The sequence below is a fragment of the Herpailurus yagouaroundi genome, unplaced genomic scaffold, assembly GCF_014898765.1.
Source record: "Herpailurus yagouaroundi ecotype Mexico unplaced genomic scaffold, PumYag 222, whole genome shotgun sequence".
In the NCBI taxonomy this organism is placed as follows: Eukaryota; Metazoa; Chordata; class Mammalia; order Carnivora; family Felidae; genus Herpailurus; species Herpailurus yagouaroundi.
Genome location: NW_024412453.1, coordinates 18,091,351 through 18,106,055, shown reverse-complemented (window position 1 = coordinate 18,106,055; position 14,705 = coordinate 18,091,351). Strand labels below are relative to the sequence as shown.

General features: G+C 59.4%; 1 protein-coding gene across 16 annotated transcripts in view; it reads left to right on the top strand.

The window, feature by feature from the left end:
* Positions 1-442: 442 nt before the first annotated feature.
* TSC2 (TSC complex subunit 2) overlaps positions 443-14,705 on the top strand; it is a 34,732-nt gene continuing 20,469 nt past the window's right edge. For all 16 annotated transcript variants that reach the window (XM_040459375.1, XM_040459373.1, XM_040459380.1 and 13 more), the window contains exons 1-15: positions 443-609; positions 1,627-1,713; positions 3,130-3,240; positions 4,020-4,164; positions 5,154-5,271; positions 5,727-5,775; positions 6,145-6,270; positions 6,590-6,663; positions 7,944-8,070; positions 8,823-8,966; positions 9,598-9,735; positions 10,377-10,480; positions 11,609-11,690; positions 12,671-12,826; positions 13,237-13,353. In XM_040459375.1, the coding sequence (XP_040315309.1) occupies positions 472-609; positions 1,627-1,713; positions 3,130-3,240; positions 4,020-4,164; positions 5,154-5,271; positions 5,727-5,775; positions 6,145-6,270; positions 6,590-6,663; positions 7,944-8,070; positions 8,823-8,966; positions 9,598-9,735; positions 10,377-10,480; positions 11,609-11,690; positions 12,671-12,826; positions 13,237-13,353 (1,716 nt within the window). In that variant the 5' untranslated portion in view covers positions 443-471. The remainder of the gene's footprint in view (positions 610-1,626; positions 1,714-3,129; positions 3,241-4,019; positions 4,165-5,153; positions 5,272-5,726; positions 5,776-6,144; positions 6,271-6,589; positions 6,664-7,943; positions 8,071-8,822; positions 8,967-9,597; positions 9,736-10,376; positions 10,481-11,608; positions 11,691-12,670; positions 12,827-13,236; positions 13,354-14,705) is intronic.

Genomic DNA, 14,705 nt, shown 5'->3' with positions numbered 1-14,705 from the left:
GTGAGTGGCTCGCGGCGTCCCGACCGCAGGCGCCGTCCCGGCCCGCGGTGTGGCCCGACCCCGATGGGGCAGGGGGAGGCGGCCGCGCCGGGGGGCCCTGCTCGGCGCTGAGGCGGCGGGGGCGGACCCCGCGGTGTCCCGGGTCCCGGGCTTCGGCAGAGCCCACCGCAGCCGGAGCCTGGAGCCGCGAGCGCTCCTTGGTGTTAAAACAGAGCGGGTGCGAGGGGCTCTCTGCTTCCGGCGCCACCCCCCGACAGGCCGCCCCCTCGTGGGGAAGAGAGAGGGGGCGAACGTCGGGGACTCCACCCTGTGCCTCCAGTCGGGCAGCGCGGCAGCCGGCCTGCTGTTGGCCAGGCCTGGGGGTCCTGGGGTCCCGGAGGTCTGCAGCGGGGCAGGTGCAGGGGAGCTGCTCCTGAGATCTCTGCTCGTTTCCTCGGCGCAGAGGCGGCCTCTGGTGCGTCCCTGCCCACCATGGCCAAGCCGACAAGCAAGGATTCAGGCTTGAAGGAGAAGTTCAGGATTCTGTTTGGACTGGGAACCCCGCGGCCAAACCCCAGGTCTGCAGAGGGCAAGCAGACGGAGTTTATCATCACGGCGGAAATCCTGAGAGTGAGTGAGCTGCCTGCGTCTGTCCTGCCAGCCTGTCGGGAGATGCGAGGAAGGCTGGGTTTGGTCCCTCACCAGCTTCTGCCAGAGATGGGTTGCTGGCGACCGGCTGCTCAGGGCTGCTGTCCCCAGTAGCGCAGAGGCGTATATGTCTTTCCTTCGGAGATTCAGGGAGTCAGGGTCCCGGGGACTTGGTCCAGCACACTAGAGGTCGTATTCTGGCGTTAGTGCAGGAAAACCTAACCTACGGACATGGCCTAAATGCCATGGCCGGCTTCCCCTTGTGATCAGGAGGGTAGCCAGGCGTTAACTGGTAATTTGTGAGTTCCTGGGAGGAGCGGGTCTTTGTTTTCCCGTGTGCGTGGTGTGAATCTTTCCACCACACGCCTGGCACCGTGTTTTATAAGTGTCGGATTTTTGCCCTTGTGAAGTTTCCCATTCAGAAACAGCCAAAACGTTCATCGGCTGGTGAACGTGTAAACAAAACGTAAAGGGAATGAGGCATTGACCCCTGCCATAACGTGAGTGAATACTGAAAACATGCCGAGTGAGAGAAGCCCGGCACAGAGGCCCCCACGTAGCGTGTGGTTCCATGGCTGTGAAGTGGGCAGAACAGGTAAATCCATAGAGACAGAAAGTTTGTCGGGGCCCGGGGGACGCGCCATGACTGCTCCCAGGTTTGAGGTGATGAGAATGTTCTGGAATTAGTGGAGGTGGTTGCGGGCTGCGTGAATGTACTAAAAACTGAATTGTGCAGTTTTAAATTCCTCAAAGGGCTGACTTTGTTATGTAAATTTCATCTCAACGCAAAGAAACGCAGCCTTGAAAAAGACGAGTGGTCTATGATCACCCCACTGAGATGGAGCAGTAAACTCCGGGCGATTCCTGATTCCAGAACGACCCGCGGCAAATCTCCAGCGTGGGAGATGCGGTACAGCTCTCGGCGTGGTCTGTGATTGGCGGTTGTGGAGACCTGTTGCCTGAGCGCCGGCCCCTTTGCCTTCTTTTGTGTCTCTCCAGGAGCTGAGCGTTGAATGTGGCCTCAACAATCGCATCCGGGTGATAGGGCAGATCTGTGAAGTTGCAAAAACGAAGAAGTTTGAAGAGGTAAGGTCTGCCTCGGTTGGCTGCTGAATGGCGGGGAGCTGTTGGGAGGGCTTGTTCGGCTCTTTCTGGGAACGGGGTTGGCCGCTAACTGCTAAGCTTAACCTGCATCTTAGTGACGGGGAATCTTCTGGAAACGCGTGGAGTATAACTCTTAGGGGTCAGTCACACGTGGAGGGACTGAGGCGTCTCCGGCAGTTCCAAGAAAGGGTTTACGGCGATTGAAAACACGTGCTTGCGTGCCCTGTCACGTTTCAGACTTGGGGGCAGGGAAGTAAAGGAACGTCAGCAAAGAGCGTGAGTCAAGGCTTAGCAGTTCTGGTGTGTTCTGGGGAGAGGTGTCTGCTTGTTTCGGGCAGATGTTTGCGGGCTCTCTCCGGGCATCCCGAGGACAGAGTGGGCAGCTGTCAGGAGAGCACGTCAAGAGCTCTGCTGCAGCCTTGTCCCGAGTTTGCGTGAGCGACTTGGAGGGAGACTTGGACTTAGCAGATTGGCATTTGCTAAGGGGGAGGGGAGGGCAACCAAGATGTCCATGGCAGGTCGTCTAAAACTTGCGGGCTACTCGTCAGCCGGAATAAATGTGACAGTAGGCATCTGTGTTGGGAAATTGTGGGTGTGGGCGTGCAGTGGCCCGGCTGCCATCGCCCGAGTAGACAGATAAGCCCGAGAGGCTGGCAGAGTCCACAGGCTCGGTGTCTGCCTGTTGTTGTGGCTTAGGTTGCATCGGTAGGAGTGTTGAGCATGGGACAAAGGAGGAGAAAGTTCCAGAGTATGCTGAAGTAGTCAGGATGTCGATCAGACAACATCTAAGAGACGTTTAGTCCCCTCCTAAGAGAAGTGAGCCCAGGAAAGGGTGAGTGGTCAGCAAACCCTGGTCGAAGGGTTAACGTGGAGAAGAGAAGGTGACGTGTGAGAGGCTGACCCTGGGTAGCTGTGGGGAACAGGATCCCTCTCCGTGCGCTGAGTGGGACTCAGTGAGAGGAGGCAGATTCCAGAAGCCCACGCGGAGGTCTTGGCCATGGTGTGGTTCAGGGCGGCCCTCAGCTGGTGTGTGTACACAGGGAAGCGGGGTTTCTGCCTCAGGCTGCAGACTTGGGACCGCCTGGTTCTGAGACTCCTTCGGCAAGCTCGAAAGGGGGTTCCTGGCTGATCTCTGGGGCAACCGGGACGACTCCCCTAGCCTGCCGCTCTCCCCCCTCCCCACAGACTGGCCGGGACCGGTGGGGTTAAGTAGCCTGGAGCTACACCTGGGTCAGGTTCAGGGTCGTGTGGGCTGTGCCCGGTACACGAGGCATGGGCTTGAGAGGAGTGGGTTCTACGTCCAAAGGACTGTTCTGCTCCGTGCTTTGCTCCTGGTACTGTCCCTTGAGTTGAGGGGCCAGCACACCCTAATTGCTGTCCCCTCCCTGCTGGTGGCAGCATGCAGTGGAAGCGCTCTGGAAGGCCGTCAAGGACATGCTGCAGCCAGAGCGGCCACCGGAGGCCCGGCATGCGGTGCTGGCTCTGCTGAAGGCCATCGTGCAGGGGCAGGTAACGGCGGGTGTGTGCGTCGGCGGAGCTGGGACGGGTGGAGGGGGTGTCGTGGGGCGGCCCGCTGACGGCCCCTGCTGTGCTGTGCGTGGACTCTCACCTTTGATGAGGGTGCCGGGCAGGGGGGTCTGCTTCCCGGGGGCTCCGCAGCAGGACCGCCTGAGTGTGCATCCCCCCTGGCCCTCCTGCAAAACGGGGGTGCTTGTTCCTTCCTTCTCAGGAGCGTTTTGGGGTGTCAGTGAGGCGTTTCGTGTAAGTTGTCAGGGGCGTGCCTGCCACGAGGGAACGGTAGTTAGGTGCTCTGGCTGCCCCCATCCCCCTGCCCCGGCCCGGCTCCTGTCAGCCTTCCCTAGAACTGCGGGTGGCCTCGCCATTCCTGTCTGGAAGGCACCCTTCCCTCTTGGAGTTTTCCTCTGGTCCTCCAGCTGCTTGGAGAGGCCTGTCGCCTCCTAGTGCGGTTACACTGTATTTGTCATCGTGGGGCACAGACGTGTCTCTTCCCAGCCACTAGCCCCATGAGGGCCTGAACTGTGTTGTCCCCTGCTGTGTGCCACCACCGTGCCCGGAGCTCACACACAGTAGGTGCTCTATACACACACCTATCTGGAGCTGCTCCGATGTGCCCAGTGTGTCTCCTACAGTCCTTTCTGTGGGAAGGAGAAAGGGTCCCGGGGTCAGGAGTCCTGGAGCCCAGTGTACTTCCTGCACGGCCCACAGCTGCTCGGGAACCCCAGCTGGGGGTCCTGGCGGGACTGCTGACCTTGTGGTTTTACCTTCAGGGGGACCGCTTGGGCGTTCTCAGGGCCCTCTTCTTTAAGGTCATCAAGGATTACCCCTCTAATGAAGATCTCCATGAAAGACTGGAAGTTTTCAAGGCCCTCACAGACAATGGGAGACACATCACATATTTGGAAGAAGAACTGGGTGGGTGCCGTGTCGGGTGTGAGGTTTCTCTGGCATTGGGGATCAAATTTGATCCGGGTTGCTGCAAGGCTGCTGAGGCCCAGAGCGAGTGCTGCAGTTTACAGGGATGGCCTGCAGAGGGCGCTGGACCGCGAGGTTCCGCTCACCTGTGTGCAACCTAGATCAGCTGCCCATCTCCCGGGGAGCCTGTTAGAGATGCACAGTCCTGGGCTTCACTCCAGCCCCGCTGGCTCAGAATCCCTGGAGAGTGAGGCCTTTTAGCTGGGCAGCAGGTGGTCTGAGTGTTTTGTAGGGAGAGTGTGCTGCTGACCCAGCATCAGTCTGTTTTATTAGAGTGCCCTAATTTCTGGGTTTCTGGGGTGCTGGGGCCATCTCGCCATGTCTTCTTCCTGGTCCTCTGCTCCGGGCCTGACCTCCTAGCCCTCTCCTTGGCTGGCCTTCCTCTCTTGTCCTGATGGGGTGACGTTTCTCTGGGACTTGAGGTTTCTTATCACTGCTGTGGAGAGAAGACGAAGGACAAGTCAGTCTGACTCGGGGCCAGAGATGGGCCTCAGCTGTCAGTTGGTCCCCAGGACAGGTGCTGACTTGAAGCCTGTCCTCAGGTTTTCTGAGGTTATTTGGCCAGTAGTCAAGAGTGGCTTTTTGTCTCTGTTGAGAGGCACTCGGGGAGGGGGAGGGGGCCAGGAATTGGCCTCCTGGATGCGTGCTTGGTGATGCTCACAAGCCCCGCATCCCGGGCTCTGAGCATCAAACGCACAAACTCTGCTACTGCCTCTCAGCCTAGATGCCCTCAGTGCATCGTGGGGGCTGGTAAACTCCCGGGTCCGTGACATGCTGACCTGTTGGGCTCCAGCGAGCCTCTGTCGGCTCCGTGCACGGGGTCTTGTCGCACGGGGGCCAGGGCTGCGGTTGGCTGCAGTGAGAGGGACTGGGGTGTCTTCCCGGGGAGGAGGGGAGTGGGCAGTACATTGTCCTCCCCTTCCCCCCAGCTGGGTTTGTGCTGCAGTGGATGGACATCGGCCTGTCCTCAGAGTTCCTTCTGGTGCTTGTGAACTTGGTCAAATTCAACAGCTGTTACCTGGATGAATACATCGCATCAATGGTCCAGTAAGAACAGTTCCGATAACGTTCCTCCGACCGCAGTCCTGCCGCCTCGGGCTTTTATTTTAGCTCTGTGTTGGGAATAAAGCTGTTGAAGTCCGCAAACGAGGGGAGAGGTTGGAGCAGCCACAGCCACCTTCTACCTCAGTTGATAAAACGACAGCATTTTCTCTTTCATAGACGAGTAACGTTGCCCGATGTTTCTTGACTATAAGTTTTGGCATCATTTCTTTCGAAACACACTGTGAAATTCGTGAGGGCACGGGTGGGGTCTTGTTGGTCTGTATGCCCAGCCCTGAGCAGTGGCTGGCACAGAGCGGGCACCTGTCAGTGGGTGAGCGGAGCCCTGAGGGGGATGAGTCCTTCCTACAAGGGGGACTTGTAGAGTCACCAGAAAGTGAGACAGAGCCACGCAGCTTCTGGGAAACGTCCCTCCACTGACTTGGCATTTCTTCCAACAGCATGATCTGCCTGCTGTGCGTCCAGACTGTGTCCTCCGTGGACATAGAGGTCAGTAGCTGGTCCTCCCAGGGCCGGTTCCTCTCCCTCTCCTTCCGGGCAGGCCAGCTGGCATAGTGCTTGACAGCATAAGCTCTGGGGTCAAGGCCTGCACTGCCCCTCGCTGGTCGTGTGGCTCTGGGCTGGCTATAGTAGGAAGCACGATTGGTTGGATGATCTCCGCTGTGGGGGTCACGGTTGAGGGTAGGATGACCCACAGTGACGGGTGACACGCGTCACTCTTGTTCTAAGAAGGCTGCTTTGGCACTGGGGAAGTGTGATAGTCACTGACTAGACGAGGGCGGGAAGGAGGCTGAGGGTGTCCCCCCTGCAGGTGAGAGTTGGGCAGGGCCGACGTGACCCCTCTCTCCACCCCGTCAGGTCTCTCTGCAGGTGCTGGACGCCGTCGTCTGCTACAACTGCCTGCCGGCTGAGAGCCTGCCCCTGTTCATCGTCACTCTCTGTCGTACCGTCAACGTCAAGGAGCTCTGTGAGCCTTGTTGGAAGGTGGGGGTCTTAGCTGTTGTTCTGGACAGTTCTTTCCTGGATGGATAGGACAAGGCCCGTCTCTCCGGTGAATGGCCATCTGAGTCTCAGGTGGCCAGACCGTGCCCTGGGGAGGGGAATCCAGTAGCATTTTCCCAGGCGGTTGAGCTGAGGTCAGGGTTTTGGGGGCATTTTGGAAGCTGCTGCCTCTGTTTGGGAAGCGGTGATGGAGAGCCACCCGGACCTGGGGGGCTCCAGAACAGTGGCTGCGTGAGGCTGGCCCACGGGGCCCGGGGCTCCGATCTGCCAGTCTCTAATGATGGTGTGCTGTGTTTCCCAGCTGATGCGTAATCTTCTGGGCACCCACCTGGGTCACAGTGCCATCTACAACATGTGCCGCATCATGGAGGACAGGCGAGTGTGGGCAGGGCCCTGGGGGGACCGGTGAGGGCGAGGCGGCTTGGTCCGCGGCCACAGAGCCGCCTTGGGGAGGCTGGCTGTGCTGGGTCCTGCCTAGCAGAGGCTCACAGAGAGCTTCCCTGTCCCTCTGGTGCCTGCTCCAGAAGCTTCACTAAAGCCAGAGCTTATGTCTCCCGTGCCTGGTCCCTGTCCTCTCTTCTGCTGGAAAGTCAGAGCATCCAGAACTGAACCCGTATCTACCACCCCCCCTTCGGGCCTCCTCCGGGGAGGCTGCCTCACTGCTGATCCTGGTACAAGGCCCTTGCCCTCACCTCCCACAGCCAGGCTGTCACAGGTCTCTCCCCATCTAGGGCCTCCGCCCCTCTGCCCCCCACTCTCCCCACTGGCCTCCTGTACCCTCTCATGACCTCTTGGAGTCCCTTCCTCCACACAGCAACTCCATGCCCTTTTCCCAGCACCATGGGACTGTGGCACCATTTGCTCGGAGCCAGGGTGGCTCCCACTGCTCTGGGGATAAGAACGAAACGCCCCATCAAGGGTAGGGCCTGGGTGGCCTGCCTTGCCTCAGCCCGTGGGCCTCTCGCCTGTCCTTGATCTTCTCCCAGCCGCCCGAGGCCTCTGCACATGCCGCCGCCTCTTGCTGGCGTGACCTTGGCCGAGCTTCTGCATGTGTTTTGATGTAGCACGGTCCTTGGTTTCCTGACCGCCTGAGCCAGTTTTGTTCTTTTTTTTTTTTTTTTAATTTTTTTCAACATTTATTCATTTTTGAGAGACAGAGACAGAGTGAGTGGAGGAGTAGTAGATAGACACAGGATCTGAAGCAGGCTCCAGCACTGAGCTGTCAGCACAGAGCCCGATGCGGGGCTCAACCTCATGGACTGCGAGATCATGACCTGAGCTGATGTCGGATGCTTAACCGGCTGAGCCACCCAGGCGCCCCTGAGCCAGTTTTGATCTATCCCGTGGCTTCCCCTCTTAGCTGTCATTTGAGCTAGAAACTTGGCATTTCCTTCTGCGGTTCTCTGGTTCACACGTGTGCCTCTTACACCTTCGGCAGCCGGAGGCTGGGGACTTTCTCTCACCTTCGTGCCCTGGCGTCTGGCAAGTGTGGGGCGAATGCATCGCTTAGGACGTTGAATCTGGTTGTTGCTACTGGCCTGTGTTCCCTGCCTGCCACCTCTTTGCCAGCTTTGCTGCTGGCCCGTGAGAGCAGGGGCCTCGGGGAGGCCGCCTGGGCTCCGCTGACCTCTGCTCTCTCTGCGGAACGCTTTCAGAGCCTACATGGAAGATGCCCCGCTGCTGAGAGGGGCCGTGTTCTTTGTGGGCATGGCTCTCTGGGGGGCGCACCGACTCTACTCGCTCAAGAACTCCCCAACATCCGTGCTGCCGTCGTTTTACGAGGTACGGTGGTCTCTGTGCGCAGGGAGCAGGGTCGGGGACTCCGCAGTCACAGGCCGGGCACAGGCCCATTCGAGGTGGGTCCTACTGCAGGGGCTGAGGTGCCGTTTGCAGCTTGGGGACGAGATTTAGAACCATTGGAAGGTTTTATCTTCAAGCACACCTTGTATCTCATGAGCTTTATCTTCTGTAAATTAGCATCAGAACCGAGTAAGATTCCCCCTGGTTGGTGGTTTTATGTCGTCAGGTGCTAATCTCACTCTTGCTGTAGCACAAGGCCAGCGAAGTAGCTCGCTGCCACGGTGCTGACAGTGTTCAGAGCGCTTGCCATGCACGTTGTCACACAGCCGTCACGGCCCCTGGTGAGCTGGGGCCGTCACACCATCCTCTTAGCCGCCGCGTCGTGTCCAGGCTCACGCTCCCTCTCCCGAGCTGCTCTTCCCGCCGTACCTCTGCCTCCCGCGGCGTGGAAGGTGCGGTCCCTGCACAGTGCCTGTCCCGGGGTGGCTTTCACATTCTGCTAGGCTGGTGAGCCAGTGGCCCAGAATTTGTAGTTAATGGTCTGGCTGAGTCCAGCCCTTTGGAGCGGTGTAGAAAATGCTTGCAGGCTCCTAAGATCCTCTTTCTGTGGCCGTGACAGAAGTGTGGGGACCGAGTCCCCCTAAAGCCTCTTAAGCTAGGTTTGGAGGGCCGTGTGAAGGGGGGCTCCCTATGCATGAGCAGGCAGAGGCTGACTGCCAGGTCTCTTGTTCCAGGCCATGACCTGTCCGAACGAGGTGGTGTCCTATGAAATCGTCCTGTCTGTCACCAGACTCATCAAGAAGTACCGGAGGGAGCTCCAGGCTGTGACGTGGGATATCCTGCTGGACATCATCGAACGTCTGCTGCAACAGCTCCAGGTGAGGCGGCGGGATGGCCGGCGGCCCAGGGCGGACCGTGACCGGGCGCTGGCCGGCCACAGGGCCCTTCCCAGCTGGCTGTGGATCCCCGGGTGCGGCAGGCTCACCTCACCGGGGGACGGCCCCCTGTGCGTTTTGCTCCCCTCCCCCCAAGTCTGCTGAGGCCACGCTGATGGTTCTCAGCGGTGTCATCTGGCCGCCCACTGAGGATGGCTGGTTTTGCCAAAGCTGCTCCATGGTTTGGAGCAGGAATATGCGGGCGAGCAAGGGGGCAGGCCGGTGTTGATCCAGACAGTAACACAGCAGATTCCCTTCATGGCCCGTAAGTGGCTCCCCAGAGCATTCAGCACACCACCCGTGACTTTAGCGTAGCTTTGGAGGAAACGTTGGCCACATCAGGAAGGGGCAATGCTGGCGGCACGGGAGGCGCAGAAGAGACGAGGCTGTGTCCGGTGTGGCCTTAGGGCTGGGTCTCCTGGGGGACTGGGGTGGGTGGTGTGCCGGCAGCCAGGCCGGCGGGCGGAGGACTGGAGCTCGGCAGCGACTGGACTCTCGTCCCTCAGGGCTTGGCTGCTGGGCCAGACCCGTGGAGCGGAAGTCACTTCTGTGTGACTGCACTTTGGCGTTTCAGAGCCTGGACAGCCCGGAGCTCAGAGCCATCGTCCATGACCTGCTGACCACAGTGGAGGAGCTGTGTGACCAGAATGAGTTCCACGGCTCGCATGAGAGATACTTCGAGCTCGTCGAGAGATGTGCAGACCAGAGGCCGGTGAGACCTCTTCTCCCTCAACTGGGCGGGGCCTTGGTGCTTGGGCAGGAGGCTGGTTTAGGTCAGGCTTCTGGGGGAGAAGTGGGACCCCTCAGCTCTGGGGGCCATGGCCCTGCGGGTCTGAAACCAGTTTCCTTGAGTTTGAGATAAAGGGCTAGCAGGCTCCTGCTTTTCTGGGGTCTGTGCTCCAGCAGGGAAGTTTGCTGGGGCATCAGCAAGCCGAGCGAGCGTGGGTCTGTTAGAGTCGGTGCTAGCCTAACCATCAGCTTCCTCCCACCTGTCTGGAGGAAGGTGCTGGCCAGCTCCAGGGACACCTGCTGCTTGGTGCGTCTGCCCCCGGGCCACAGGCTTTGTTGGCACCAGAAATGCACAGCGTGATGCCAAGGCTTTGATGTGGGTTTTTAAATGAATTTTCACTGCTGCCATTAGAGCCTTTGTCGTGTAGACTTCCCACCTTGGACCTCTAAGTGGCTGGCGTCCCCGAGGAGATATGCCCCCCCGAGGCCAGCAGCACAGGCCATATGTGTACTTGTGTGTGTGTGTGTGTGTGTGTGCGTGCGCGCGCGCACCCGCCTGCGTGTAGGAAACCCTCCTCGAGGGCAGAGCGGCTCCTTAATGCCAGGTGTTTCTTATTTTGACAGGAGTCCTCCCTCCTAAACTTAATAACCTACAGGGCTCAGTCCATCCATCCGGCAAAGGACGGCTGGATTCACAACCTGCAGTTACTGATGGAGAGATTCTTCCGGTAGGGAGCCTTTGGAGGCGTGTGTCTGTGCTCTGGGCCCAGTCTGGCACATAGGGAGTCAGGGCTTTCCTTTTTCCCTTTTTTCTTTTTCTCATTTCTTTTTTTTTTTTTTTTAATTTTTTTTTTTTTAACTTTTTTTTTTTTTTTTTTGGGACAGAGAGAGACAGAGCATGAACGGGGGAGGGTCAGAGAGAGAGGGAGACACAGAATCGGAAACAGGCTCCAGGCTCTGAGCCATCCGCCCAGAGCCCGACGTGGGGCTCGAACTCACGGACCGCGAGATCGTGACCTGGCTGAAGTCGGACGCTTTAACCGACTGCGCCACCCAGGCGCCCCTTTTTCTCATTTCTTAACGTTTATGAGAGAGAGCACGCATGCGCGCGTGTGTAAGTGGAGGGGCAGAGATAGAGAGAGAGAGACAGACAGAACCCCACGCTGGCTCCATGCTGTCAGCGCAAAGCCCGATACAGGGCTCCAGCTCACAAACCGTGAGGTCATGACCTGAGCTGAAGTCAAGAGTCTGACGTTTCACTGACTGAACCACCCAGGCGCCCTCCTTTCTCAGTCTTGAAAGGACTGGTTCTCCCTGTGCAGGAAAAGGTTTGTTTTCCAGTAGGACCGAGTCCTCTGAGGCCCCTGCACTTAATTTCTTCCTGTCGAGTGGTTGTGTAAAAAGACACTCTCTCCAAGGGCTGAGCTCTCTGCCCCTTTGCCCAGTGTTGGGTCTAAATGTCGAGAAGCTGGGCCCTGTGCAGGGTCTACCCTGCTGCAGAGGTGCGTGGTTCTGGGGGCTGGGGGCCAGGGGCAGCCCTCAGACTCAGGCTACAGGTGAGCTAGGGCCTGGTGGAGGCTGAGGCTGGCAGCCGTGCCTCCCCCCACCTCTAGCAGCTGTGTTCCCCCCACTGTGTCTAGCAGCCGTGTCCCCCCCCACCCACCTCTAGCAGCCGTGCTTCCCCCCCATCGCCGCCTCTAGCAGCCGTGCTCCCCCGCCCCCCCCACCTCTAGCAGCTGTGCTCCCCCGCCCCCCCCACCTCTAGCAGCCGTGTTCCCCCCCATCGCCGCCTCTAGCAGCCGTGCTCCCTCGCCCCCTGCCCACCACCACCTCTAGCCGCTGTGTCCTGCCCCCAGGAATGAATCCCGCAGTGCTGTGCGCATCAAGGTGCTCGACGTCCTGTCCTTTGTGCTGCTCATCAACAGGCAGTTCTATGAGGTACGAGTTCTGGTGGGGGGGTGGGACACTGGGATCAGTGGGCTCGAGGTGCGTTTGTGAGCCGTGCGGGCACTGCGAGTCTCCTGGGTGTGCCCTGGACTGTGTAGCAGGCTTTCTTAAGTCCACATTTGCTCCTTTGTTAATTCTTGCGTCCTTCTGTTGTCCGGAGGCCCCTGCCTGGCCTGTGTTGAGCCTAGAGACCAGTGAGGGGCCCTGACTCCATTCCCGCCCGCAGGGATCTCGCCCCAGTAGTCACCTAAAACACAAAGATTCTGGACACAGTCTTGCGTGAGGACGTTTTCCTTTTGCTTCGGTGTCACCTTCTCTAATCCCAGCTTGACCTCAGTGGTTCCAGGCCCTGCCTGTGTCTCCACTGCCAGTTTTTTCCCTCCGGCCCATCATGTACTTGGTCTGTGGCCAGAGTCCATCTGTCCTTCAGAGACATCCGTGTGCCCCTGCCCTTGTTCCCCTGCCTGTGTCCCCTTTCCTCCAGGAGGTGCACTTCAGGCTTTGCCCCTCTCCCTTAGCCAGCCTTCCTGCCATTGCCCGTGTTCCCAGCACCTGTCTGCCCTCTGCTACCCTCTTAGATTTCCCTTTGTCTGCATCTTTGTCCCTTGGAACCCAGTTCAGTGCTGCCTTTTCCAGGAAGGTCCTCTGGGTTCTCTGCTCCCTCATGTCAGGGTCGGTCTTGTCCTGCTCTCTGTTGCTGTGGTGCTGTGTACCTGCGGCCCTGAAAGCTCTTGTGGCCGGTTATCGCGGACTCTGTGATGTCAGGAACGAGGTCTTCCTACCCCAGTGCTCGCACGCAGGGGGCCCTCCGCCTAGGAGTGTTCTGAACCGTGACAGTGAATGTCAGGAGTAGCCATGACGCTCGCTGCTGCATCACACCTGGGCCTGGGCCCGGCCACGCAGAGCATCCCTCAGGTGCTGCCACGCCTCTGCTGCACGTGGCTCACATGTGCCCACTTGTGCCGCCACAGGAGGAGCTGATCAGCTCGGTGGTCATCTCTCAGCTCTCCCACATCCCGGAGGACAAAGACCCCCAAGTCCGGAAACTGGCCACCCAGTTGCTGGTGGACCTGGCCGAAGGCTGTCACACCCACCACTTCAACAGCCTGCTAGACATTGTGGAGAAGGTGAGAGCCCCTCCGGCGGGTACCTGGGCCGCCAGAGGGACCCCTCTTTGTGGCAAAGCCCTGCAGGCGGCAGTAGGCTCTGGGCTCTCTGCCCCCATTCTCCCCAGGGCGATCGGTGCGCCTTGCAGGCAGGGCTCCTCCCACGGCAGGGACGGGCAGCGCTGGAGACCTGGCCGGGCCCGCAGCTGGGGCTCCTAGGGGGGCGGCCGGGAAGCAGGCTTCGGCCCAGTACTGCTGCACAGTCAGCGCATTTTTCTTTTAATGCTGAAATACGTTGCAGTTTCTGAACGGTCGGTCCCTCAGGTGTGTGAAATGCAGCTTTTGAGAAACAGGAGAAAGTATCAGGTCTGATGGTTGCTGCCGGAGGGAGGCCTGAACCGCGAAGGTGAGCGCACGTGTTCTCTCTAAAGGTGATGGCCCGCTCCCTTTCCGCACCCCCTGAGCTGGAGGAAAGAGATGTGGTGGCATATTCAGCCTCCTTAGAGGATGTGAAGACTGCCGTCTTGGGGCTCCTGGTGATCCTTCAGGTGGGCCTCTGCTCTTCTGGGAGGTTGCGGCGGCCAGCTGCCTGTCGGGATGCGTCTCCTGGGACCCCGGGCACCCCCTGGTGGCCGCAGAGGGCAAACTGGCAGTGACCCAGACCCCTCCGGTCGTGGGGTGCGGGGCTCCCGAGAGCTGTGGGGAGGGGTGGACAGGGTCGGCCAGAGCAGTCTGTGCGGAGATGCCCCTGAGTCAGTGCCGGGACTGTCCCCTCAGCTCTCACCGCAGGCCCGCCATCGATGCTGGCCCCGTGGGCGCTGGGGTTCTTTGAACAGCTTTGTTGAGATGTAAGTCATAAACCACGGAACTCATCCACTTAAAGTGTGAGGTTTGGTGGCGTTTTCAGTATCTTCAGAGTTGTGTGGGCATCACTACGGTTTTAGAACATCCTCGTTCCCCAGAAGGAACTCTGCACCCGTTAGCCACCCCCCACCTCCCCTCAGCACCCCTGCCCCTGGCAGCCTCTGGTTCGCTTTCTGTCCTGTGGGTCTGCCTGTTCTGGACGTTTCGCAGAAATGGAATCCCACACCACGAGCTCCTGTGGCTCCTCCCCGTGGCGGCAGGCGTCCGTGCCTGCTCCTCTCACGTCCACGGCTCGTAGTCACGTGCCGGTGTGCCTTGCCTGCGTCGTCTTTGTCGCTCGATAGACACGGTTTCTTTCCACCTTTTGAGTCTCGTGAATCACCCTGCTGTGAACACTCCTGTACAAGTTGCTGCGTGGACATAGGTTTTCGTCTCTCTGGGGCTCCCACCTAGCAGAGGAGTCCTGGGTCAGACGGTAACTCTGTGCTTCGTTTGAGGAGCCGCCAGCCTGCCTTCCTCTGGGCTCGCTCCATTAGACCTCCCCGGGAGCGGGTGTGAGGTTCCGCTTCCTCCACATCCTCGCCGGCACTCCTCTTCTGCTTTTCTTGAGTGTAGCCATGCGGGTGCCTGGGAAGTGCTACCTTGTTGTGGCTTGACCTGCTTTCCCCTGATGCCCGTGACGAGCGGCCTTTCATGTGCCGATCGGTCACTGGTGTCACTTTGGGCACAAGCGTGTGCACATCTTCTGCTCGCTGTTTAACTGGGTCTTTGCCTTTTCGTTGAATCGCGAGAGCACTTTGCACGCTGTGAACAGGAGTTGGTTGCCAGCTAGAGGGTCGGCACGTACCCTTTCCCTCAGTTGTAGCAGCATGTCCTCGCCCTCCTGTGGCGTGGCTGTCCCCCCGTGTCCCTGAGGGTCGCTGGGGCCGTGGCCTCTCCCTTTCATGCCCCAGACAACCTCCGCCTGGGCTCTGCCGTCCGTCTCAAAGCACCACAGTGTGTGTTGAGGTTATTTGCCGGTGTCAGTATTCCGTGA